This window comes from Peromyscus maniculatus, chromosome 7 (genome assembly GCF_049852395.1).
Source record: "Peromyscus maniculatus bairdii isolate BWxNUB_F1_BW_parent chromosome 7, HU_Pman_BW_mat_3.1, whole genome shotgun sequence".
Taxonomy (NCBI): Eukaryota; Metazoa; Chordata; class Mammalia; order Rodentia; family Cricetidae; genus Peromyscus; species Peromyscus maniculatus.
This window is the reverse complement of record NC_134858.1, coordinates 17,401,259-17,427,326: the sequence shown is the minus strand read 5'-3', so window position 1 is coordinate 17,427,326 and position 26,068 is coordinate 17,401,259. Positions and strand designations below refer to the sequence as shown.

At 51.5% G+C, this 26,068-nt stretch overlaps 3 protein-coding genes across 15 annotated transcripts in view; 2 read left to right on the top strand and 1 right to left on the bottom strand.

Annotated features, from left to right (window-relative positions):
* LOC107402465 (uncharacterized) overlaps positions 1-5,165 on the top strand; it is a 35,558-nt gene extending 30,393 nt beyond the window's left edge. The window contains exon 2 of the transcript XR_013052641.1: positions 4,989-5,165. The gene's annotated coding sequence lies outside the window, so the exon portion shown is untranslated. The remainder of the gene's footprint in view (positions 1-4,988) is intronic.
* Positions 5,166-8,241: 3,076 nt separating this feature from the next.
* Tmed1 (transmembrane p24 trafficking protein 1) lies at positions 8,242-10,820 on the top strand. Its single transcript, XM_006986997.3, has 4 exons — positions 8,242-8,457; positions 9,056-9,153; positions 9,295-9,478; positions 9,952-10,820. Exons 1-4 carry the CDS (start codon positions 8,275-8,277, stop codon positions 10,168-10,170), a joined length of 684 nt encoding a protein of 227 aa, XP_006987059.1. The 5' UTR covers positions 8,242-8,274; the 3' UTR covers positions 10,171-10,820.
* Positions 10,588-26,068, bottom strand: part of Dnm2 (dynamin 2) — a 91,277-nt gene continuing 75,796 nt past the window's right edge. For 5 of the 13 annotated variants that reach the window (XM_006986994.4, XM_006986996.4, XM_076575813.1 and 2 more), the window contains 7 exons: positions 24,991-25,104; positions 18,065-18,174; positions 16,199-16,310; positions 14,877-15,041; positions 13,561-13,793; positions 12,559-12,810; positions 11,222-12,017 (listed from right to left, as the gene is read on the bottom strand). In XM_006986994.4, the coding sequence (XP_006987056.1) occupies positions 11,948-12,017; positions 12,559-12,810; positions 13,561-13,793; positions 14,877-15,041; positions 16,199-16,310; positions 18,065-18,174; positions 24,991-25,104 (1,056 nt within the window). In that variant the 3' untranslated portion in view covers positions 11,222-11,947. Of the gene's footprint in view, positions 10,957-11,221; positions 12,018-12,558; positions 12,811-13,560; positions 13,794-14,876; positions 15,042-16,198; positions 16,311-18,064; positions 18,175-24,990; positions 25,105-26,068 lie in introns of those variants that run through there. The other 8 variants (XM_042280503.2, XM_042280505.2, XM_006986993.4 and 5 more) reach the window with 2 other exon arrangements.

Here is a 26,068-nt window from a genome sequence, read left to right as displayed (position 1 = left end):
CTGTTCACACTCACTCAGGCAGACAGTGAATCAAAACACACTAAAAGCAAGCAGATTCCCCGGGACCCTTCGAGTTTTTTCTCAGTTCTTAACGAATACACAGTCTCTGTGCTCAAATACACAAATACAAGTCATATTCTTCTCTCCTTTTAAAAATTGTTTGAATCCTTTTTATTCTGACAGGGATCATCGGTTCCCCACTGTCCCCACCAATGCAGGGTATCTGAGTGAATTCGAGCTGAATGAAGGCAGCCCTGGCAGTGTGCACACAGGACCTCACAGGTCCGCGTGCAGGAGATGGCTGCTGCCGGGCTCCGGCCTCTGAAGGATCCGTGTCCCAGCTGCCGACTGACCTCCGTCTCTGGGAAGTCTGGAGATTTCCACTGGAAACAATCCTTCAGAGGTTTGCACAGGAGCCCGTCAGAGGCACCGTTCCAGATACTTCTGTGCTGATCTGTCTGCTTCCCAGAGGAAGGGAGCAGACATTCCAGCCTGAGGTGGAGAGAGAAACGAGAAGTGCCCGCTGGTGGGCAGCTATTGAGGGGCCACTGGCCTCAGATGTCCCAGACAGGGCACAAGCCTCACTCCACTGGTCTCCACAAAAGCTAGCTGGCGCTGTTGTTCCTATTCATGGACAGGGAAACTGAGACCCAGTGGGGGACTGCCTCCTTAAAGGTTTATCTTTTTATTGAAAATTTTTTCATACAATGTATTCCGACCGTGGTGTCCCTTCTCTCGTTTCCTCCCAGACCCTCTCCACCTTGCATCCATGATTTCGTTCTTTCTCTCTTTAGAAAACAGGCAAACAAACAAAAACAAGACAAAACAAAACAAAACAAAAAACAAAGAAAAATCAGGAGCAACACACACAAACCATTAAAACATAAAATCAGAAACCATAATATATAAACAAAAGGCCAGGAAGGTAAAAAATGCCCAGACAAATCGATATGAGGCACAGAAAAGTCTAAAATTCCACTGAGTTCATTTTGTGTTGGTCATCTACTGCTGGGCATGGGGTTAATTGTGGTTTGTGTACTCAGGAAGATGCCACTGGAGAAAACCAAATTTTCCTTTGAGTGGTTGACATTTGGAGACAGCTTCTGGGTTAGGGTGGGGCTCGTGTCCACTGCCCTCTCAGTGCTGGGACCCATCTGGCTCGAACCTGTGCAGGCCCCGTGTGTGCGGCCAGTCTCGTGAGTTCACACGTGTGTCAGCCCTGCTGTGTCTAGGAGACCTTGTTTCCTTGGTGTCCTCCATCCCCTCTGGCTCTTACACTTTCTGCCGCCTCTTTCATAGTTTCCTAATCCTCGAGGGGAGGGACTTGATGGAGACATCCTATTTAGGACGGAGTGTTCCACGGTCCCTCCCTCTCTCCATGCTGTCCAGTGTGGGTCTCTGTGTTTGTTCCCATTTTTGCAGGAGGAAGTCTCTGGTGATGGCTGAACAAGACACTGAGTGATCTACAGGTACAGAAGGATGTAATTAGGAGTCCTTTCATTGAGACATTCCTTTAGCAGAACAGTAGTGTTTGGTTTTCCCCTAGGCCCATGGCCTGTCTAGTCTCGAGTTCTAGGCCACCCGAGCAATGACAAGCATGGGCTCCATCTCATGGAATTGGCCTTAAATCCAATCAGAAAGTGGTTATTACTCCCACAATTCTTGTGCTATGGTTACACCAGCAAATGTTGCAGTCATCAGTGTAGCTGGATTGGTGTTCACCTTTCTCTTCTGGTAGCATGAAGAGAACCTTCCAGTACCATGAACTCTAGTCAGTAGGGGTGAAGGCTCTAGGTAGGCATCAGCTCACATATCTCCATGTTCAATGAGATATGTGTTGTCTTCAAGGCCTTCCCAATAGTTTTTGAAGAGCAGCCCTGGCAATAGCCTGAGTTTCTATGGGGCTTCTTTGGCCAACAACTCAAATAGATGTGACTGATTTCTGACACTGGAGGCTTCACTTGGTGGCAAGAGATGTCTGATTGGAGCTTCGTCTCCCCTGTTATTTGGTGACTCCATTTGGATTTCTTTCATGTGTTTATATTTTAAGAAACTTCTATTGTAGTAGGGTTCCGTGTGACCCCTCAAATGGCCCTTAGCGTTGGTCGCCCCTCCCTGTACTCACACCCATATCACCTTCACCCTGCCCCATTTAATCCTCCCGTTCCAGTCTTTCCATCACTGTATATTCTATTTCCCCTTCCTTGGCACATCTCCCCACCCCAAGTCCCTTACTCTGTACCTAACCTCTATGGCTATATAGTGGTAGCATGCCTATGGAAGGCTTAAAAGCTAGCACTCATAGAAGGGAATATATACCACAGTTATCTTTTTGGGTCTGGGTTATTTCACCTTATTAACTTCCATTATTTTTCTGTGAATTTCATTATTTCATTTTTTTTAATCAGCTGAATAATATGCCACTGTATAAATATACCACATTTTCATTATCCATTCATCTGTTGACAGACATCTAAGCTGTTTTCATTCCTGGCTATTGTGAGTAGAGCAGCAATGAACCTGGATGAGCAAGTGTCTTTGTTGTAGGATGTAGAGTCCCTTTGGTATAGGCCCAAGAGGGGTATCGCTGGATCTTGAGATAGATCAATTCCCTTCTTCCAGATTCCCGAGGAACCACCACACTGATTTCCATAGTCAATGCACAAGTTTGCACTCTCACTAGCAAAGAATGAGTGTTTCCTTTTCCCCACATCCTCACCAGCATAAGTTGTCATTTTTTTTTTTAATTGTTCTTGGCCATTCTGACTGGTGTAAGATGAAACCTCAAAATTGCTTTCATTTGCAGTTTCCTGATAACTAAGGATGTTGAATGTTGTAGATTGTTTTAAGGTATGTTACTTTTGTTTATGTTGTATTTGTTTAATTCTGTGAAGCTGTGTTACTTTGCCTGTCTAAAACACTTGATGGTTTAATAAGGAACTGCATGGCCAATGGCGAGGCAGGAGAGAGAAATAGGCAGGGCTGGCAGGCAGAGAGAATAAATAGAAGGAGAAATCTAGGAGAAAAGGAAAGAAGAGCCAGAGAAGAAAGAGGACTCCAGGGGCCAGCCACCCAGGTTCACAGCAAGCCACAGAGTAAGAGTTATAGAAATAAGGCCGGGCAGTGGTGGCGCACGCCTTTAATCCCAGCACTCGGGAGGCAGAGCCAGGCGGATCTCTGTGAGTTCGAGGCCAGCCTGGGCTACCAAGTGAGTTCCAGGAAAGGCGCAAAGCTATGCAGAGAAACCCTGTCTCAAAAAAACAAAAAAACAAAAAAAAAAAAAAAGAGTTATAGAAATAAGAGAATGGGAAAAGCCCAGAGGCAAAAGGTAGATGGGATAATTTAATGAAAGCTGGCTAGAAACAAGTCAAGCTAAGGCCAAGCATTTATAATTAAGAATAAGTCTCAGTGTGCGATCTATTTGGGAAGTGGGTAGTGGGCCCCCCAAAAGAGCAAAAACAACAGTTGAACATTTCTTTAAATGTTTCTCAGCCATTTGTGTTGCATTTTTAAAGAACTCTGCTTAGTTCTGTACCCCATTTTTAATTGGGGTTATTTATTTTCTTGATGTAAAGTTTTAAGCTCTTTATATAATTTAGCTATCAGCCTTCTATCAGATGTGTAATTGGTAAAGGCTTCCCCTTCTGTGCACTGTGAGTCTGTCCTATTGACAGTGTTTTTGTCTTACAGAAGCTTTTCGGTTTCATGAGGTCCCGTTTATTAACCATTGATCTTAGTGCCTGTGCTAATGGTGTCCTGTTCAGAAAGTTGTCCCCTGTGCCAATGCGTTCAAGCCTATTCCCCACCTTCTCTTCTAGCAGGTTCAGTGTATTTGACCTTAGGTTGAGATCCTTGATCCATTTGGAGATGAGTTTTGTGCAGGGTGATAAATATGGATCTTTTGCATTCTTCTATATACAGCTAACCAGCATCATTTGTTGACGACACTGTCTTTTTTCCAGTGTCTATTTCTTGCTTCTTTCTAAAAAATCAAGTGTCCATAAGTATGTATGGACTTATAACTGGGTCTTCAATTGCATTCCATTGATCAATGTATCTGTTTTTATGCCAATACCATGCTGTTTTTATTAGTATAGTTCTGAAGTACAATTCGAGATTGGGGATGGTGATAGCTCCATCAGCTTTTATTCTTCTTCAGGATTGGCTTAGCTATCCTGATTTTTGTGTATACACACATACATACCATACGCACACACAGCATATAGATAGCTTGGGATATGTATGTATATAGATATCATATTTATATATCTTGGGATACACACACAGTAGTTTCCCTGATTCCTTTATCAGTCTGTTTGTCATTTGTATTTGTGTGTGTGTGTGTGTGTGTGTGCATTAATTTGTATCCAGGTACTTTGCTACAAGTGTTTATCAGCTGTAGAAGTTTCCTGGTAGAGTTTTTAGGGTCTTTTATGTATAAAATCATATTGCCGCCGGGCGGTGGTGGCACAAGCCTTTAATCCCAGCACTTGGGAGGCAGAGCCAGGCAGATCTCTGTGAGTTCGAGGCCAGCCTGGGCTACCAAGTGAGTTCCAGGAAAGGCACAAAGCTACACAGAGAAACCCTGCCTCGAAAAACCAAAAAAAAAAAATAAAAAGAAAAAGAAAAATCATATTGCCTTCAAACAAGGTATTTTGATTTCTTCCTTTCCTGTTTATGTCCACTTGATTTCCTTCAGCTGTCTTATTGTTCTAGCTAAGACTTCAAATACTGTATTGAATAGGTATGGAGAGAATGGAGAGAATGAGCATGGATAACCTTGTCTTGTTCCTGACTTTAGCGGAAATGCTGTGAGGGTCTGTTTAGGTTGATGTTGGCTGTGGGATTGCTGTCAACCACCTTTATGATGTTGAGGTACAATCCTTGTATCCCTAGTCTTTCCAGGACTTTTATCATGAAGCAGTGTTGGATATTTTCAAAGGCCTTTTCGCATCTAATAAGACCATCATGTGGTTTTTGTCTTTCAGTCTGTTTATATGGTGGATTACATTTATCAATTTACACATGTTGGACCATCACTGGATCTCTGGGATGAAATCTACTTGATCATGATGGATGATCTTTTTGATGTGTTCTTGGTTTTGTTTGCCAGGTATTGTATTGAGTATATTGCATCTATGTTCATAAAGGAAATTGGTCTGTAATTGTCTTTCTTTGTTGAGTCTTCATGTGGTTTAGGAAATCAGGAAAATTGTAGCCTCATAGAAAGAATTAGGCAATGTTCTTTTGCTTCTGTTATGTGGAATAATTTGAGTAGTATTGGCATTAATTCTTTGAACATCTGGTAGGATTTTGTGTTGAATCCATTTGGCACTAGACTTCTTTTGGTTGAGACTTTAGTTTCTACTTCTATTTCACTAGGGATTATAGGTCTGTGTCTTAGGGTTGCTGTGACCATGGCAACTCTAAATTGGGGGTATGCTTATAGATCCAGAGGATTATTTCATTATCATCATGGTGGGAAGCAGACAGGCATGGAGCTGGAACAATCAGTCAGCAGACAGAGATAGAGGACACTGGCCTGGGGTAGGTTTTTTAAATTTAAAGCCCATCCTCAGTGACACACCTCCTCCAAAAAGGCCACACCGAATCCTCTCCAGACAGTCCATCCAATGGGACTAAGCCCACACATGAGACCGTGGGGGCCAGGCTCACGCAAACCACTAGTCTATTTAATCTATGGTTTAATTAAACCACGGCCTATCTGATCTTGATTTGACTTTGGTGGTGGTACATATCAAGAAATTTACCCATTTCTTTTAGGTTTTCCAGTTTGGTAGAGTGTACAGATTGTTTATTGAGATAGTGTTTTTCTGTGTAACAGCCCTGGAATGTACTTTCTAGACCAGGCTGGCTTTGAACTCACAGAGATCTGTCTGCCTCTCCTCCGGAGTGCTGGAACTAAAGGTGTGCACCATCACCGCCTGTCTGTATTTTTTTAAAAGTATGTTAAAGGTTGAGCTTTGAACCAGGCATCCTTTGCACTGAGGCCTGCACCTGACTTTGGCTGCATGTTCAGACTCCCTCGTTTCTGTGGATGAAACACCCTGACCAAAGGGTTATTGTAGTTCACAATTCCAAGTTTCAGTTCATCAGAGCAGGGAGGTCAGAGCACCAGGATCTTTGGACAGCTAGTCACATCACATCCACAGTCGTGAACAGACCTATGCATACAGGCCTGCTCACTACTCCACTTCCTTCTGGAGTCTTACGCAGTTCAGAACCCAAATCCAGGAACTTCCCACAGTGGGCATGTCTAACCTCTCAGGTAACACAATCCAGACAGTCACCCAGGCCAACCTGTTCTTGGCAACGTCCGATTGAGACTCTCTTCAGCTGATTCCACATTGTGTCATGTTGACAAAATTAACTAGCATACTATCCTCTGCTGAGGGTTTGTTGGCCTGTATCTGTTTTGTGGTACTGGGAGTCGAACCCAGGACCTTGCCCGTGCTGTGCTCTAGCTCTACACCAGGCTATCTGCTCTTAATATACATACGTACATACGTCTATGTATGTATATTTAAATTTGTTGAGACAGAGTTTCACCCATTATCCAGGTCAGGCTGGCCTCGAACTCAGAGATTCATCTCCCTCTTCCTCCCGAGTGCTGGGACTAAAGGCATGCATAATGCCTGACCCAAAATTTTCTTTTTATCATATTGTATTTTGTGTGTGTTCCAGTTCTGTTTCTGTTGCTGTGATAAAATCCATGATCAAAAGCAACTTGGAGAGGAAACAGTTTATTTAGCTTATGTGTCCCAATTATAGTTGATCAGGGCAGGACCTATGAAGTACAGTTGCTTACTGGTTTGCATAAACTACTTTTTCTTTTTGGTTTTTCGAGACAGGGTTTCTCTACAGAACCCTGGAACTCACTCTGTAGACCAGGCTGGCCTCGAACTCACAGAGATCAGCCCGCCTCTGCCTCCCAAGTACTGGGATTAAAGGTGTGTGCTATCACTACCCTGCTTCAAACTATTTTTTTTTATTTATTTCATGTGCATTCTTATTTTGCCTGTATGTATGTCTGTGTGAAGGTGTCAGATCCCCTGAAACTAGATTTAATGGTAGTTGTGGGTTGCCATGTGGTTCCTGGGAATTGAACCCAGGTCCTCTGGAAGAACAGCCAGTGCTCTTAACCTCTGAGCCATCTCTCCAGCCCCCAAACTACTTTTCTTCTATACCCCAGACCCACTTGCCTAGTCTGGCACCACCCATAGTGGGCTAGGCCTTCCTGCATCAGTTAGCAATGAAGAAAATGCCCACAGGGCAAGAGAATCCCTTTTGCCAGAATAGTTTTTGTGTCAAGTGGACACAAGAAAGCTAACCAGCACAGTGTTGTGTGTGTGCGCGTGCATGTGCATGGAGGTCAGAGGACAACCTGTGGGCGTCAGTTCTGTCCTTCCACCGTGTGGGTACGAGGAATTGAACTCAAGCCATCAGGTTTGTTTAGCAGCGAGGGCCTTTATCCTCTGAGGCCAAACAGATCCCTCTTTTTTGAAGACAGGGCCTCACTCTTCAGCCATGCTAGACAGATGTAGATGACGAGGGCCTCAAATTCGAACTCTTTACAATTCCTGCCTCAGCCTTCCAAGTGCTGGGATTTCAGCTTGTGTGAGCACAGACACACCAGGACCTGTTGACCTAAAGGTTTGAGACCAACTGGATGCAGGGTGAGGGCGTGTTCTACTCACTACTTAATAAGCGTCCCCAATTTAAGAGACCAAAATCCTTGTAAAGTGATGGTATAAGGCACAGGGAAAGCAGGGCTAGCGCTGAGTCTGGGGAGGCCACGTCCACTGAACTAGCACCGCCAGAACCTATCGATCGATCGGGGTACCACCGTGAGCACCGTGAGAACGGCAGAGATTGATCAATGGGCCGAACGCACTTTGAATGGGGTAGGACAGAAGGCGGTCCCACAAGAGGACCCGCAAGCCTCCTCGTTTAGTCATCTTAACTTTTGCCTGTAAAAAAGTGCTTCATCAGTTCAGGTCTGTACTTTTTCCCTCCGACCCCAACGGTAACAGATATGGAGAAGTTTCACAAAACCCGCATCAGCGTTAGTACGCTTTCTAGCAGATGAGGCATTCACCCGGGCCGCTCTCCTCTTTGGGGTCCTTCACACAGCATTCCGCGGGTTTGCGGCCGAACAGAAGCTCCAGCCAATGAGCTTCGCCGAAATGAGAGGTGGGCGGGACGTGTTCTTAAAGGACCCGCATCCCGAGAGAAGAGCAGAGGGTGACCCGGATGATGGCGGCCGGTGCGGCAATAGCCCTGGCCCTGTGGCTACTCCTGCCATCAGTAGGAGTGGGAGAGGCGGGGCCGCCGCCCATTCAGGACGGCGAGTTTACTTTCCTGCTTCCCGCGGGGAGGAAGCAGTGTTTTTACCAGTCCGCGCCGGCCAATGCTAGTTTGGAGACTGAGTACCAGGTGAGAGGGTCCCGGACTCGGCATACAGCGTAGGACCAGGAGGGGGTGTGGCCAGCCGGCAGGAGGGGCGGGGACTGGGCGTGGCCGGGATGCCTGCAGTCTTGCTGCCAAGGGGCTCTCTGCTGGAAGTTCTTCGGGTTGGGTCCAAGGGAGTGCCCTGGCGGCTACCGGTTGGTGCCCACTGTAAGCTCGCAGCTAGCTAGACGCCCACCTTGGACTGCCAAGGGGGTGGCGGGATGGCCTGATGAAAGACCTCACCTGGTGGCGTCTTAGGGACCAGGAAGGGACCTCGCAGGTGTGGCTATGGGTGCTCAGGCCCTTGGGGGCAGCCAGAAGGCTCAGTGGGTAAAGGAGCTTGCAGCTAAACCCGAAGGCCTGAGTTTCGTAACTCTATGGTAGAAGTAGAGAAGCGACGCCTGTAAGTTGTCCTCTGACAGCCAGTCACTGCTCCCCTCCCCCAAACAGGTACGTTTTGTTTTTAAGATAGGCTCCTGGTGGTCTCAGGTGGGTCGTTTCCAGTTTGGTTCAACCCAGGCCTTCTGTGGAAGACAGACTTGGCCCAAACCTGCCTGTCCCCCAACTCTTACCTGCTCTTCAGGTGATTGGAGGAGCTGGACTGGACGTGGACTTCACCTTGGAGAGCCCTCAGGGTGTGCTGTTGGTCAGTGAGTCTCGAAAGGCTGATGGGGTGCACACGTGAGTGAAGTCTTGCCCTGTCTTGGTTCAGTTACAGCCCTGCAGCTCCCCAGTGGCCTCGGGTTACCATCCCACTGGCTCCACAGAGCAGCTGGCTGGTCACTGCAGGGTCATGTCTGTGTGTCTCGTCTGTCTGCCCAGGGTGGAGCCTACTGAGGCTGGGGACTACAGGCTGTGCTTTGACAACTCCTTCAGCACCATCTCTGAGAAGCTAGTGTTCTTTGAGCTCATCTTTGACAGTTTCCAAGACGAGGAGGAGGTGGAAGGTTGGGCGGAAGCTGTGGAGCCAGAGGAGATGCTTGATGTCAAAATGGAAGACATCAAGGTGAGTTGGGTGTGGTAGTGCATGCTTGTAATCCCCGCACTCAGGAGGCTGAGGCAGGATTCCAGTGAGTTCAAGACCAACCTGGGCTACATAGCAAGATCCCATCTTACAAATCCAAAAGAAGCAGGGTGGTGGTGGCACATGTCTTTAATCCTAGTACTTAGGAGGCAGAAGCAGGTGGATCTCTGGGAGTTTGAGGCCAGCCTGGTCTTGAGCTAGTTCCAGGCAGCTAGATCTGTTACACAGAGAAACCCTGTCTCGAAAAACCAAAAAGTCTTTACCTAAAAACAAACAACATAAAGGGGAAAAAAATGAAAAACAAAACAAAAAACAACAACAAATCCCTGTTTCTAGGAGAGGCTGTGAGACATGAAGCCAGAGAGGCACATTGACTTGCTGATGGTCACACAGTGAGTGTGACCAGTGAGTGGCCTGAGTGAGGATTTGACCCCTTCCTCTCCATGCCCTGGCAGGAATCCATAGAGACTATGAGGACCCGGCTGGAACGGAGCATCCAGATGCTGACTCTGCTCCGAGCCTTTGAGGCCCGTGATCGGAACCTTCAAGAAGACAACCTGGAGCGGGTCAACTTCTGGTCAGCTGCCAATGTGGCTGTGCTGCTGCTGGTGGCCGTCCTGCAGGTCTGCACACTCAAGCGCTTCTTCCATGACAAGCGTCCTGTACCCACGTAGCCCCAGCCACAGAAGATGAACGAAACAACGGAGGGAACAGGCATGTGTGACTTGCTGGAGACCGCCCAGACTCAGAGAAGCTGCAGCTGGGTTCTCAGCAGTGGCCCCATGTCCCCCTTCCTGGATGAGCGGGGAGTGCAAGTGGACTGCAGACCCCTTGGAGGGAGGTTCAGCAACAGTGCCTGTTTCTTGGAAGCTGGAAGTGTTGGGCACTGCAGTTGGGGATGTATGGCTCTCAGATGCCCTGGTTTTCTCCTGAAATTGTGCCTTAGCTTAAGTCTTCCAGCCACCAGGATGGGGTCATGCTGCGCAGCTGTCTCTTGCCCAGTGGGATACACCCACCCTCAGTGTCTCCACTTTGCTCCTGGGGATAAGTAAGACCTTGCTAGGGTCTGGGAAGGAGACACATCTGCAGAGTTCTTGCCAGGACAGTCACTTTTATTTGATAGGAAGGAGTCCTGGCCCAGAGGGGAGCCAGCTGGTTGGGGGATCTGGTAACAGAACTCCAAGAGGGGCCCCTTCCTCCTCTCAGAGTGCAGGGTCTCAGAGGGCTGAGATGCAGCCCCACCAAAGCCTGCCTGCGAGCCTCAAGGAACAAAGGGCATCTGTCCTGGGCACTGGAGTCAATAAATTATGGTCAGAAACATTAATAGTGCCTGCTGACTGGGGCTCAGGGAAATCAGCCTGGGGCAGACCTAGCCTCAAGGCAGGGCAGCCAGGAAGGCGGGAGGGCACTCCCACGAAGCTCAGAAGAAAGGTCGGGCAGGAGCCGATGGAGGTGGTCGCCTGGCACGAAAGAAAAAGATCATAAAGCAAAGTTGAATGGCGTCCCCTAGAGAGCTAGTGGGGGACCTGGAAGTGGGCGTGGCCACAGTGCCACTGAGGGCGTGGCTACAATGCCTGTTTCCTATGAGCATGATGGGGAGGTGGTAGGGGGTTTGGAAGGGATGACAGAAGACACACATGGAAATGAGCGAAGGGCAGCCCCAGGACAGGGTGGACAGTCTCCCTTTGGGCTGGGACAGACACAAAAGGCCCACACACACACAGCCACCAGAGGGGCTTCCCTTTATTTAGTTTATTAATAGGATATACAGAGGCAGGCACTTAACAGTGGTCAAACCAAGCAGTGGGAACGGCGTCTGCACAGAGGCACCAGGGCCCACCCTGTGGGGAGGGCTGGCTGGGAGCCAAGAAGCCCCTGATGTCTCCCCAGCTCACACAGCCCAAACCACGTTGGGGCTGAGGAGAGTGAGGCAGGCCAGAGCTGAGGAACTCCAGGCCTAAGGAAGGCACAAAGGCGCCTCTGGCTGTCGAGTCTGGGCTGGGCTCAGGTGGTGCGGTTAATATGGCCAGAGAAGATATATATACAGCTCGAGCCGGGGGTGGCCACACTGGGCCCCCTGGGCCTGGCTCCCCCCGGAAGAGCCCTCAGGAAAAGTTGGGCAGTTCCTGTACCCTAAGAACACACAGGCTTGCAGTCTGTGGGGAAGCCCCTGTAGAGTTCCCCTACACCAGCCTGAATTTTTCTTTCCAGATGGTCCCAAGGATGCCAACCAGAGGGCTCTCCTTGTCCCAAAGTGCAAAGTCCCCATGTCCTGCTTTCTGGGGCTCCCACCCTCCCATCACTGTCATGTCCACCGGGCTAGGGAGGAGAGGGAGGGTTGCCCACAGGGAGCCTGGTCCCAGCAGGGGCAGGGCAGTAGTGGGGCCCAGACCACCAAAGCTCTCCTGCACTGTGGGTGCGCGAGGAGCCCCAGAACACGGCCCCTGCAGCCTAGTCGAGCAGGGAGGGCTCGGCTGGGCGGATAATGGTGGGCCGGCTGGGCGCAGCGGGCGCTCTTCTGCTGCAAAGAGAGTAAAGACATGGGGAGGTGGGGGGCAGTGAGGCCGGGAGCAGGGGAGCAGGGAGGTGAGGACCCAGCCCCTCCAGCCCACCCAGGGTGCTCCCGGAGTTGGGGCACCAGGAGGGAGCCGATCAAATCCAGGTGTGTTTTCTCTGGTATCCCTGTGGCTTGCTTGGGAGGAGCTGGTCCCTTCCTTCCAGCAAGAGGGTCCTGGGGACTGAACTGCACTTTGACTAGAGGAGGTGGTGTCCTGCTTCCCCGCCCTCCCTGGGGCTCAGAAACGGAGACAGAGTCTAGCTCACCAGGCGTCAGTGACACATGGTGCCCAGGGTTAGGGGACATGGAACCTGCTGCTCAGAGGATAGGCCAGGAGCCCTGGCGTCTGCTGATCCACTCTCCTGTGGCACTGGCTAAGTGGGGTGGGCCACTCTAGGGCTCAGTTCCTCCCTCGGCACACACACTACTCGGGCTATACCGGAAGTCAGCAGAAGGAGGGAGTCGGTCACCACAAAGGGACCCCAGGATGCAGGCTGCACCTTACCTGGGCACTCCTGGTGGGATACCAGGGGGAATCCGTGCTGGCCGAGATGGTATCTGAGGTGGCGCTGAGAAGGGGTCATTGTTGGCAAACACGCTCTGTGGTCCAGGCCGGGATGGGATGGGGGGTGCCGAGAAGGAGGCTGTAGGCCCCACAGGCACAGGAATCAGGGGGGGCCCTGGTGTGGGACCCCGCACTGCAGGAGGCCGGCCTGGTGGGTGCACGCTGGACACAGGTCGGCGCTGTGGGGTGGGGCTGTGGAGGAGAGAGAGGCTTGAATCCAGAGGATACTCTGAACACCCACTGTAAGGGACTAAGATGGGGGGCAGAGGCACTGGGAACCACCAGCCTGAGCCACACCATTCCAAGTTACTGGGGGTCCCTGTGTGCTGACGGTAAAGCTTGGAAGGGCAAGTGTGTCGAGATTGCTGCACTTGGACACGTACAGCCCAAGACCCTGTCAGAGCCCAGCCCTGGTCCCCAACGTGTGGCCCTAGGTCTCTCTGTGAGGCACCTGCCTGCCCTGTTCCCCACTGGGCCTAGAGACCTGATCCTCCCAGGTCTGGGCTCTGGTCCTCTTCCTGAAGTCTCAGTGGGTGCACTACACTGACTCCCCCGACTGTGGCTGCTTAGATGTCTGTGTTTGCCTTCTAGAACTTCCCCTGTGCCCTTCTCTAGGATCTCGGAGGCTGACCTGTGGTGACTGTCCTGCCTCTGGGCTTCTTGCCCTTGGCTTCTACTTGGACTTAACCCATAGAGAAAGCACTAGAAGATAAAAAGGCTGGTGGGGAATTACAATGTGTGTGGTTTTTTTCCCCCAAGGATCTGGCTCAGATTGGCCCGTGGAAGCCATGGCTACCCTTGTGGCTTTAGGCAGGACAGGTTCTCAGGTCTGTGTGTTGTGCCCTGCCCATCCTTCAGTTGTGGCCTATCTCCTGATGGGACGGAGGGAACAGAAAGGGTGGAGCAGGTATGGGCTCATCAGGGGCAAAATGCCCTCCAGACCTGTGGCCACTGGTGTTCTGGAGCCAAGTGTCATCGACAGGTGGGGGCACAGGCGTGGACACGGTGCTGGTACTGATGTCCCCAATGATGTTGAGTGCTTCCTTGAGCGCGTGGTACATGCGCAGCATGTCGTCTCGTCGCTGGGCCTGCTCAGCTGACTCTTCCATGAGGCTGCTCTGGTCTGCTGAGGAGTATAGGTAAGCCAGCAGCTCATGGTGGATGAAGGCCTTTGTCTGAGGACAATGGGGGGAGAGGTCAGATCCTCCCATTAGCCAAGAACTCAGAAGCCTAACGTGACTAGAAAAGCATCCATCACAGGCTGAGGTTTAGCCACAGAGCTAAAATCAATCCCCCAGTGAGGGGCTGGGGTGTGGCTCAGTGGTAGAGCCCCTGCCTAGAATCCCCCAGTGAGGGGCTGGGGTGTGGCTCAGTGGTAGAGCCCCTGCCTAGAATCCCCTAGTGAGGGGCTGGGGTGTGGCTCAGTGGTAGAGCCCCTGCCTAGAACCCCCAGTGAGGGGTAGAGGTGCAGTTCAATAATCCAGTGTTTGCCTAACATGCACCATGACCTGGGTTCAATCCCCAACATCACAAAAGCCAACTAACCAACAACAAAAACAAAACAAAAAGCTACCTCAACAAACCAACTTGCTCTAACTTTGCAGGACTTATTTTAAAATTAAGTTTCTGTTGTTTTCCTTAAAGATTTTTTATTAATGTATTTTCTGTATATGAGTGCTCTATCTTCATGCACACCAGAAGAATCAGATCCCACTGTAGATGGCTGTGAGCCACCATGTGGGTGCTGAGAATTGAACTCAGGACCTCTGGAAGAGCAGCCAGTGCTCTTAACTGTCACCTCTCCAGCCCTTAATTTGTTCTTAATGTTATCCCCCCCCCCCCCTTTCTTTCTTACAGCCCTGGCTGTCCTGGGACTTGCTTTGGAGACCAGTCTGACCTTAAACTCATCCTGCCTCTGCCTCCTGAGTGCTGGAATAATGTTATGTATTATTACTCTGTTGTATGTGGGTCATAGTGTGCATGTCAGAGGACAGCTTTGTGGAGTGAGTTCCAGGGCCTTTACCTGAGCCACCTTGCCTGCCTTGGTTTTGATTTCAGAGACAAGGTCCTACATAATCAAAGACACCCTCAAACTGGCTATGTATCTGAGAATGATGGTGAACTTCTGATCCTCCTGCCTCCACTGTCTGGTGCTGGGCAGGCAGGTGTACACTTCAAATGCCTGGTCTTTGTGGTGCTGTGGCTGGATCGCCTGGCCAGCTCAGCTAGCTCTTGGCTACCTTGGAGCTTCCACTCACATTGTTGATCATGAGGTGCATGATGGTCTTTGGCATGAGGTCTCGGATGGACTTGTTGATGATGGCCACATAGGAGTCCACCAGGTTCCGGATGGTCTCCACTTGTCGTTCTAGCTGCGGGTCCATGGAGAAGGTGTTCTCCTGTGCTCCATCCTCATTCTCTGCCTGCAAGGGACACAGAGGAGGTGAGCACAGCTCAAGAGCTGTTGTGGAGTCCCCCTCTTGGGAACTATGTGCCTGCCCTGCCGACGGCCCTGTTGGACACCAGGTGTCTGTGCTGGGGTATACTGGTTAAAGCCAGGCAGGACTCTTTTCCCAGGGGAAGGGGGGGAACCCAGTGTCCCTGGGGATGCCCAGGATTCTGTTGGGACTTCACTGCAAGGACAGGAAGAGAAGAGAAAACAAGGCAGATGAGAGTCCCAAGTCTACCTGTCTTGCAGGCCATCATGGAATCCGCTGGAGAACTTTCTGGATCCTAATGAGAAACCGAGCCCAACTCTGACTCACTTGGTTCAGTGGGTGTCAGCTATGTGTCCTGTGTTGATGTATGTGTACATCAGTGTATATACCATGTGTGTGTGTGCAGATGTTCACAGAGGCCAGAGAGGGTGTCAGACCCCTGGAGCCACCATGTGGCCAGTGCCTTTATCTGCTGAGCCATCTTCCTAGAACAACACACTGAATCTGAAGCTCTGGAAACTTCACCACGTTTGGCTCAGCTGGAGGAGGTAGGTCACTAGGGGTGCATCCCTGGAGATACCTTGGCCCTGCCCTTTCACGTCGCATGGGGCCAAGCAGGGAGCGAGACGGGACACCTCTCCCTAGCTGTGTGTGTCAGGTACTTGTTGATCTGTGTTCGTCTGTGTGTGTGTGTGTGTGTGTGTGTGTGTGTGAGAGAGAGAGAGAGAGAGAGAGAGAGAGAGAGAGAGAGAGAGAGAGAGAGCATCATCCCTACAAGCTGTTCTTCGTATCCCAACATGGATGGGGCTTTCCTTATCTCCACTACTTCAAAATCTATCTACCTACCTGCCAGGTAACTCTGGCTGTCCTAGAACTCACCATGAAGAGCAGAGTTACTTTAGAGACAAGTCTCTCCCCATGACCTGGGGACGAAGATGTGACGGGCGAGGCAGGCTGCTCTCCCCACCCCCGCTGCTGCTCACGTGGGTCCGGGGGACCGAACTCTGCCCTTGTGCTGCAAGCGCCTTGTCACCTAAGCCAGGGGCCCAGCAGCTATTTTTACCGCAGCAAAGGAAAGCTGACTGACACTTCTCCCAGGCAGCCTCTGGTGTGCCATCCAGGGCAGGAAGGCGGCTCCTCACCTGGTCCTTCTCTGGGTAGACCCCAGCTCGCAGGAACGAAGCCTTCCAGCTGTCCACATCTTCCTGGGAGTCACAAGCCAGTTCTATCTGTCGTAGGTCCTTGTAGACATTCCTGGAGTGGGCGGCAGAAAGGGACATGGCTGACCACTAAAAGCACAGACTCTTGGCAGGGGGCGCTCTGCCTGACCTGGGCATAGAGTTGGTTCTAGTAGCGTCCCCAGTTTGTTAAAGGACTTCTGGGTGTGTCTGCCATGTATGCTATAGCACCGGGTACCATCTACATACATACCACACACTGCCGTCAGATCACGCAAATCTGGACAGAAGTGTTGATAGCTTGCTATCTATCTATCTATCTATCTATCTATCTATCTATCTATCTATCTATCTATCTATCTATCTATCTATCTATAGGGCAGTGTTTGCTATACAGCCACAGCCAGCCTCAAACTTAGAACTTCCTGCCTCAGGCTCTTGTGTGCTGAGATTAGAGGTGTGTGCCACCATGCCGGACATTCCAACCTGCTTTTTGAGCTCAGTCATTTCTTCTCTGTGACAGGTGGCTTTAATTATCAACCTGACATAACCTAGAACGGCCTGGGAGGAATCTCCATAGGGTCAAGTCTGCAATGGGTCCGCCTGTTGTGGGAGACTCAGCTCAGCAGAATGGCACATGACACCGTGCACTCTCTAGACGGGGAAGGTGAGCAAGCACGGAAGCACTCGTCTCTGTCTGTGACGGGGGTGGCGTGCCCAGCTGCCTCAGGCTCCTCACAGTGAGAGGCCGTCAGCGATAAACTTGAACTCCTTCCCTCTTGAGTTATTTTTGTCAGGGAATTTCGCCTTTTTTTTTAGTTTTTCAAGAGAGGGTTTCTCTGTGTAGCCCTCCCTGGCTGTCCTGAAACTTGCTCTGTAGACCAGGCTAGCTTAGAACTCAAGAGATCCACCTGCCTCTGCCTCCTGACACCATGCCTAACCCTCTTTCCTGTTCTTCTGCAGGGATGGCTGCCCACCAGTCCCATGTTGGGCATATCTCGTGATACCTGCTCTGGCTTAGGAGCTCCCACTGAGGTGTCTGCAGGGAAGAGCACAGCAACAATGTCTACCAGAACTTCCTACAACAGCAGGAATACACTCAGCCTGCACTGTCTGGCATCCTGACAAGATGGCTTACAATTTTTCCATTATTACGACGATGGTGTGTGTGTGTGTGTGTGTGTGTGTGTGTGTGTGTGTGTGTGTGTGTGGTGTGGTGTGTGACGTACATTCTAGGGACTGACCTCAGGCCACCAGGACTGCACTTTCTACTCTGAGCCATCTGACCAGCTCACTGACCACACACCTCCAGATTCTCACTGGTGGACTCTAGGCAGGCAATCTACCATGAGCCCTGAGTCCGGCTTCCATCACTGAATGGTCTCTATACAGGAACAATCCAGGGCAAGTTAGCAAGTCAGTCTGTGGGCGTGGGTGTGTGCATGTGTATGCAGAGGCTAGAGTCAACCCAGCTGTCCTCCTCACTTTCTGTGCACCTCCCTCTTTGAGACACAGTCTGTCTCAGTGGCCTGAAGTTTACAGAACTGGCTAGACTAGCTGGGTAGTGACCACCAGGGGCCCTCCTGTTTTTGCCTCTCAAGCACTGTGCCGGTCCTCACGCTAACTCCATCATTTCCACCGTCTGTATCTATGGTGCTCTGCCCTCACCTCCACTACACAGAAATACCCCTGGGACAGTTCTCAACTACACTCCCTTTCTAGGTGAGACCCTGGGGCAGGGACTCATGCGTGAGTGCTCAGGACTCTGGAAACCTGTGAACAAGGCTGCTGGCCACTCGGACCTCCCGGGGACCCCCCCAGGCTCCTCACCTCTGCTCCGTGTTGAAGATGGCAAACACGTGCTTGTTGGACATGAAGCCCTTCTCCACATCCCGGATTTTGAGGTTGTCCAGCGGCAGCATGTACTTCTTCTCTTTCTCCTGAGGACAGAGGGCAGAAGCCTCCCCTAGAGCCGGCAGCCACCTGAAAGCTACTGCCAACACCTGACGTGGTGTGCTGAGAGCTCTGTCACCCCCTTGTCCACCTGGATGTTCCCTTAAAATTCCAGGTCTCTTATGTATGTCCAAGGCCTCTGTTCAGAAAGTTCCTGTCCCAACACCCTACATTGCCCCTTCCTTGCCTTCTTAGAGTCCGAGCAGAAGGGACCTTAGGGCTGACCCTATCCCACCCTACTGTAGACACTGTGCTTATGACCTAGGTGACTGCCCGGCTGACCCAGCAGACCCCAGATGGGTGCCTGTCAATTCTGTTCTCCGTCCGGAGAACACATGCAGTGCTGCTCAGACTGCTCAGCCCTAACTTCCTGTGCAGTGTGACCACTCTTCATTCCCAGTGGTAACGGACCAACTGACAGAGTTATGGTGATGGTCTCACTCACGGGGAGGGAGACTGCAGCACCGAGAGGCCACCTCGACGGCAGAATGCCAGGCCACCCATGCCATAGAAGTGTCCCTGGCTTTGTGAGTCACCGTCTCTCTTTACTCCATGCTTGGAATCAAGCCCAGGCTTTCGTGCATGCCAGGCAAGCACCACCCCTGAGGTCAGCCCAAGCCTTCGGTACAGGCTCTGGCGATGCTGGGAACGGAAGCCAGGAGCTCACTCACGGGCGAGCCCCCCTGCTCAGCGGCGTGGGCACCACTCTTTCGTCTCATCCTAACAGGGCTCACTAAGTGAGCCAGGCCTTCTTTAAGTCCCAATCCTCCTGCCTCAGGCTCCCAAGGAGCAGCAATGGCAGGCCTGTGCCGGTTAGTGTCTTTACAACTCTCAGAGGCACGTGACTGGCAGCAGTGGCCAAAGCCTCGTTGATCCGCTCACAGGACTCTTCCTCTTCTGTCTGCTCGGAAGAGGAAGCTGGCTGTCCGGGGGCACAGAGCAGGGGCCACTGCATAACCTAAGTAAGGCTGTAGATAAAGTCAGCTCTCTGTGGGGACTTTCTGCACTACACAGACTTAAAACAAAACAAAACCAAAGTCTCACATAGCCCAGGCTAGCCTCCAACTTGCTATACAGCTGAGGATAACCTTGAATTCCTGATCCCCCTGCCTCTGCCTCACAAGAGCTGTAATGAATTACAGGCTTGAACCATCAATCACACCCAGCTCATGAAGTACTGGGATGGAACCCAGGGCTCTGTGTATGCTAGGCAAAAGCTCTAACTGAGCCTCAAACCCTCCCCTGGACATCTTCCGTGTGTATGCTGTACACACATGTCGGGGAAGGAGATGTCGTCACGGGGATCCAGAAGATGTCTCTTTCCTTGAGACAGGCTCTTGTACTAAACCCGGAGCTAGGATGCTGGCCAGCAAGTTCCAGCCATCCTCTCTGCCCACTACAGTGCTGGGGTTCAGGTACCCACACATTTTCCACAGGTGCTGGGGATCTGAACTCAGATAAATACTCTTTTCCACACAGCTAGCTCCCCAGGCTCAACCTAGACATCTTTCGTGACTCTCATGTTTCTGGCCGTTGTGCTATCAAAAAGCCCCAGAAGGAAGCCTTTTGGAATACCATCTCTGAATTCACCAGCAGCTATAGTGCTGAAAGCGGTGTGTGTGTGTGTGTGTGTGTGTGTGTGTGTGTGTGTGTGTGTGTGTGTGTGTATGTATGTGTGTGTTGCGACAACCTAGCCTGAACATCGTATGTGTACTTGTGTTAAACTCCACTCTGCCTTTCCAGGCTGCGAGCCTTAGGACAAGCTGCTTTCTCCTATGTCCGTTCCCCACCTACCAAAGAGGACTGCTGAGTCTCACCATGGGGAGGGTGGTACGGTTCTGGCTCTAGATTTCCTGTTGTTGCTCTGGACTGACTCCAGTTAGCCTCACTGGGTCTGAATGCCTGACTGGAGCACAGGCAGAGAGAGGGTCTGTGGCCACAGAGGACGGAACATCTGCACACAGACGCTATATGCTAGAGGGCATCCCTGAAGCCTGTGCGATTATAAGAAACAAAGCTGGGGTTTGGGGGTCCCTGAAGGAGCTTCTATTTCCTGAGGGGACAACTTCCCAGAGCAACTCTGTGGTCTGAACTCTGTGGTGTCATGAGGCAGGAAGCTTCCCACCAGCAGACCAGGGCCAAGTAACTGAGTCACAGACATCCAGGCTTGCCACATCTGGAACTGTTTATACGTGATTCTGCCCAGATCAGGCGGCTGCCATCTCACTCACACGCACATGCAGAAACACGCGCATGTGTTTGCTCGCAGAATACACAACTGCACAGGGACCTCCTTTCGTGGCATGGGCCATCGACCCAAGCCCTCCTCCAGCCTGCCTTCAGATTTCCTGAAAGCCCCAACTTTCTGCAGATGTGAGCCAGTCACCCTGGCCTTACCACGTCAGAAGAGCATGGGGTACAAGCATGGATGGAGGACCCTGGGAGAAGCAGAGGCTCCCCGGCCTGCAGTGGCCACCCTGAGGACTGAACTACCATCCCCGCCATCCCAGTGTTCAGACTAGCTGTTCAGCAGGCTGTGATATGTACAGTAGTCTGCACATTGGTTAGGCTGGGCTTGGGCGAGCAACGGCAGTGGGAACAGACGACCCGAGGTGAGTGTGACCCTCTGTGCTGCTGTCTCTACCATGGAAAATTCTGGAAGGAAGAAGAGGGTGGGAAAAGTAGTCCCAGGACTGACAGAGCCCTGGGGCTGGGGAAGGATGTCCTCAGCTGAACTGGCCCTTTTCCTTGCTTTCAATTGGCACTGTTCTCTCTCTTTTTTCTTTTCTTTTCTTTTTTTTTTTTTTTCGAGACAGGGTTTCTCTGTGTAGCTTTGTGCCTTTCCTGGAACTCGCTTTGGAGACCAGGCTGGCCTCGAACCCATAGAGATATGCCTGCCTCTGCCTCCCGAGTGCTGGGATTAAAGGCGTGCGCCACCACTGCCCGGCTTCTGTTCTCTTTTTATATTCCTAAAATAAAGAAAAGGTGCCTTCTGGTCTTTACCAAAGGCTTTCAGGGATGACTGCTGCCCATGATGCTGAGGGCCCTGCCAGGATCCTCCACAGCCCCTGGATCCATCCCAGCCTGCTACATCTCCAGCACACACAGGGACCCTCTCACTCCTCTTGCTGGTGCTGAGGCCCTGTCACAGGGCTGGTCTACAGTGAGGCCCAGTGCACGGTCCTTCCCAGCAACGGAAAGCAGCACTCAATATTCATCTTGTCAGCTAGGCCCAGGGCCAGGCTCCTCTGTAAAGCAGGAGCCTGGACAACCACACACATACCCCTGGTCTGCCCAGCTGTCAGCATGCTTTTCTTAGAGTGCTGGAGCGAGAACCCAGAAACTCAACAGCTGGGTGCCTCACCCTGGGGGACACAATCCCCAACAGTTTTAAGTGCTACAGAAAAAAGACAGCCAGGTTACTATCCTGGGCTCACCACGGGGCACTGTGCAGCCTAGATCCCTGATATCCTTGAGGCAGGGGTTACCAAGCTCACAGATGCAGGGACAGAAAGAAGGGTAAATCTAATAACAACAATAAGTAAAAGACTTTTAAAAACACAAACAGAAGGGTGAAGAGATGGGTAGTTACAAGTACTGCCTCAGGCGGGTGGTGGCAGTACACGTCTTTAATCCCAGCACCCGGGAGGCAGAGACAGGCGGATCTCTATGAGTTCAAGGCCAGCCTGGTCTCCAGCTAGGACTGTTTCACAGAGAAACCCTGTTTCAAAAAACCAAAAACGTACTGTCTCCTCTTCTAGAGGTTTGGTTTCCAGCATCCATGTGGCAGCTAACAACCTCTTGTAAGAAGTTCCAGGAGATCGAATGCCCTCTTCTCACCTCTGAGGGCTGTGCACACACATGGCAGACAGACAGATATGTAGTAAAACCACCCATATGCATAAAGATGTAAAAACACAAACACCACACCAAACCAAACAACCAAACAAGCCCTTGGGACCCACGACATGTCCCAGTAGATAAACCAGCCTGCCACCAAGCCTGATGACCCAGGCTTGACCCCTGAACGCACGGTGGAAAGAAGCAACCGTGGCCACAAGCTGCCCTCTGACCTCCATGCGTGTGTCCCAGGGCACGTGCACACCTGCACACACACATACATAAAAACTTAAGAGACAGGCAAGAAGAGAGGGAGGGCAACCAGTCCTCATCACCTCAGCCCCGAGGGCAACTGCATCTACATGATGGCCACTGGGGGCGCCTGTAGTTTAGAGGCGTACAGATACCTCAGATAGGCCCATGGTAGACCATCCAGAAGCAAGCCCATGGCCTCCCATGGAGAAGGGAGTTATCTTCAAAGACCCCTGAATAAACACTTCTGGTCTGGGTGTGGGAATGGCCTGAACTCAGGGCAGAGGTGTCCTTCAGACCACCACCATGAAGTGTTCCCCCTTACAGGGACCCTTCCATATTCTGTGACATGAGGCTAGCCACCTTTCAAGGCCTCAGTTTCCCCACCTAGCCACGACAGCACCAATCCCAAGGTGGGCTTGAGCACTTACTGAAGGGGATGAGGACTTGAAAGATGGCTCCATGGGTAAAGGTACTGGCAGCCAAGCCTGCCCACCTGAGTTTGGCCACATGGCAGGAAAGGTACATGGTGGGAGAGAACAGACTCTTGGAAGTTGTATTCAGACTTCCATGTGCTCTGGCACAATTGTGCACATACACTCAGATAAATAAATGTAACACATTTAAAGTCTATAAAGAAATGGAGGAGCATGCCTTCTGAATGTAGCCCTGTGTGGCCTTACCTAGTCTGTCAGCCTGGCACAGGGGGAGGCCTCATGGGCATGCAAGCTTTCTTTCTGTTTTTGTTTTGCAAGACAGGGTTTCTCTTGTAACAGGTCTGGTTGTCCTGGAGCTCTTCTGTAGGCCTCAAACTCACAGAGATCCTCCTGTCTCTGCCTCTTTTACCCCCATTTATGTGCACTGATGTTTTGCCTGCATGAGGGTGTCTGTGCCCTGGGCCTGGAGTTACAGACAACTATGAGTACCGTGTGGTTGTTGGGAATCGAACCTGGGTCGTCTGGAAGAACAGCCAGTGCTCTTAACCGCCGAGCCATCCCTCCGGCCTCACTGCCTCTGCCGCCCGGGCACTGGGACTGAAGGGTGGGCCGCTCGCCTGCTCTCAACTGTGCGGCCCCAGTCCCACCTGCTCCACCAAGCCTCCACGTGGGGCACCACTACGTCTGTGCCCCGAACCTCACAGCAGTGACCAGAGAAGCCTGGGCTCGATGGGGAGAGTGCCTCCCCCGCATGTACCATGCCTCATAAACCCAAGGTGGTGGTGTATGCCCGTCATCCCAGCACAGGGGGGGTGAGCAAGGAGGATATAGTGTCACCCTGAGCTACAGAGTGAAATCAAACCCAGTCTGTGTTTAAAAAAAAAAGACCAGTGAATGTGGTGGTATTCTAATTGTACTGAAATGTGATTTTGATTGTATGTTAAAAAATAAAGTTGCCTGGGGGTCAGAGCTATTAGAGCCATAGCAAGAGTGTGGCGGTGGTGGCACATGCCTTTAATCCCAGCACTTGGTAGAAGAGCTAGGTAGATCTCTGTGTGTTCAGGGATCCAGCCAGCATTGGAGACATACGCCTTTAAGACCTGGGGAGCTGTACATACAGACAGTGACGAGGCAGTCACGTGTTTGGGTTTACAACCAATGAGAAGGCAGAACAAAAGACTATGAAAAGACAGACACACAGGAAATAGGTCTCTTTTGGGAAGCTAGGACCACCGCAGGAGGAAGGGTGAGATTTTAGCTCTGAGCTCTGACCTCTTGGCTTTCTCTTTTACATTGGTTCTGTGTTTCTTATTTAATAAGATGGTTGGTTACATCTACAAGTGAAGTCTGGCCTTGCCACTGAGGGTACCACTTCAGGGGCCAGGACACCAGCTGGCCAGCTTCTAAGAAGGAACAATGCAATGTGCAGGAACAGGCTTCCTGTCACATGTCCCTACCATGCTGAAGTCCCAGCACCCCTTTGGTACACTGGTGATGGTGGGGACCCTCCTCTATGGTGGCTGAAGAGCCTGCAGAGGTGACCACTGGTACAAAACACTAGGGTGCATGCTGGGAGCGGCCCTGTACGAGGCCTGGGACTAGAGCGCCCCCTCAGCTCCCTCAACAGTGGGAGGGAGCTCAGGCCAGGGTCCACCCTTCATAGAGAAGTATCGGCATGATGAAGCTTCAGGGCCGGGAACTCCTCATCCTGAGTGTTGGTATCAGAGGCATGTACCACCATGCCTGCTTTATGTGATGCTGAGTGAGGATGGAACCAAGGCTTCACGTGTGTTAGCCAGGTAGTCTACCGACTGAGCTTCACCCACATTCCATTTCTTTCTCTTTCTCACTTCTCTATTGTGAGGGTCTATGTACGTTTTATGTGTAAGCGCGTGTACATGCGGAAGCCAGAGAACCACTTTGGTGTCATTTCTCTGGCTTTCTGAGACAGGCCAGCAGACCCCGTGTCTGCCTCCCCTGTTAGACTACGAGCACACACTGCGCCCTCCTTCCCACGGAGGTCTGGGGTTGGAGTCGGGTCCTCTGCAGCAGGACGAGCATTTTACTCACTGCCTGCCCCAGGGCCTGTGTAACCGGACGGGTCTGGACTCAGCACACACCCCGGTTCTGCCTGTACTGCTTCCTAGTGTGGAGAGTTCAGCATGTCAACTCCCTTCTCAAGTGACTGAGAGAACAAGTGCTGGCCAAGGGAATCAGTTTGGAATTGCCGCCTCCTCTCTCCTCATCAGGCCACCCTTGTCCCCAGCTGCTCACCTCCTCATCCTTGTACCAAGACAGGGACTCCGCTGTCAGCACGAACCAGTACTCCTTGGAGCCGCCCTTCATCAAGCTGATGTTGTTGATGGTCAGCCAGCCCCTGCGGATCACCTGGTGGGGAGGACTCATCTTAGCAGGGAGGACAACCCTGCTACCCCACCGACCCCCTCCCTCCCCAGTAAGGATGGAAGCCCGGTTCTGCGGCAGGGTTACTTCCAGCCCCAAGCCAGGATCCTAGCTCCATATCAACCCAAGCAATCCCAGCTGGGAATCAGACGGGGAGCTGGGACAGGTGTGGGGATGGATGGAGATACAGACAGACAGGAAGCAAATCACTAGCCCAGGGACAGAACTGCGCGGGGGGACCCTAGAAGCCCCTCTGTGGTTAGAGTGCTTTGAGTGACGTACAGAACAAAATGCATGTCCTAAGAATGGCAAGGGGCCCAGGCCAGGAGGCGGGAGTAGGTCACTGCACTTCCTCGGGTCACACAAAGCAAGCTGAGATGCCTTGATGGAGAACCCACACCATGTGACTGGTGGCTGTCACTTCCTTCCTGGGGCTGAGGACAAAGAAAGCAGCCCAGAAGACCATTTCCAGAGACCCTGAGAGGGTCGAGACTGGGACTGTGTCCCTGCTAGCTTCAAGCACAGCGAGCGTACTTTTCTATGCATAACTACTCAGGGTCTGGGCTCGGAGACAGTCCATGGGAAGAGCTCACTGGGCCATATGTCATTTGGATGGGGAACCGAAGCCAGGACAGCCTGGGCACTCAGCTGACTGCTAGGCGCAGGCAGACTGGGGGGCCACGTTTTCATGTTCCCGTGATCCCTGGGACACGGAGGCACATGTAGGCCTGAGCCCCCCACCTCCTGACCTGGGCATTCTGGGGACAGTGGGAAGAAGGCAGAGGTGGCAACAGGGATGCATGGGACTAAGGCAGGCTGCAGAGCATGTGCTGTGCATAGCCATGAAGAGTTGGGGCTCCCAGGTAGGATGGAGTACAAGAACCCAGAACAGGTTCTCTGGGGGTCAGTCTGGAGCCTGGAGTGGAGACTTCTCTTCCCTATCCTGTTT

Bases quoted from the DNA above. Each gene is read 5' to 3' on its own strand.
- Tmed1 (XM_006986997.3), top strand. From the start codon at position 8,275: ATGATGGCGGCCGGTGCGGCAATAGCCCTGGCCCTGTGGCTACTCCTG. The intron at 8,458-9,055 runs GTGAGAGGGTCC...CCTGCTCTTCAG, and splicing joins GTTTGGAGACTGAGTACCAG to GTGATTGGAGGAGCTGGACT. The intron at 9,479-9,951 runs GTGAGTTGGGTG...ATGCCCTGGCAG, and splicing joins TCAAAATGGAAGACATCAAG to GAATCCATAGAGACTATGAG.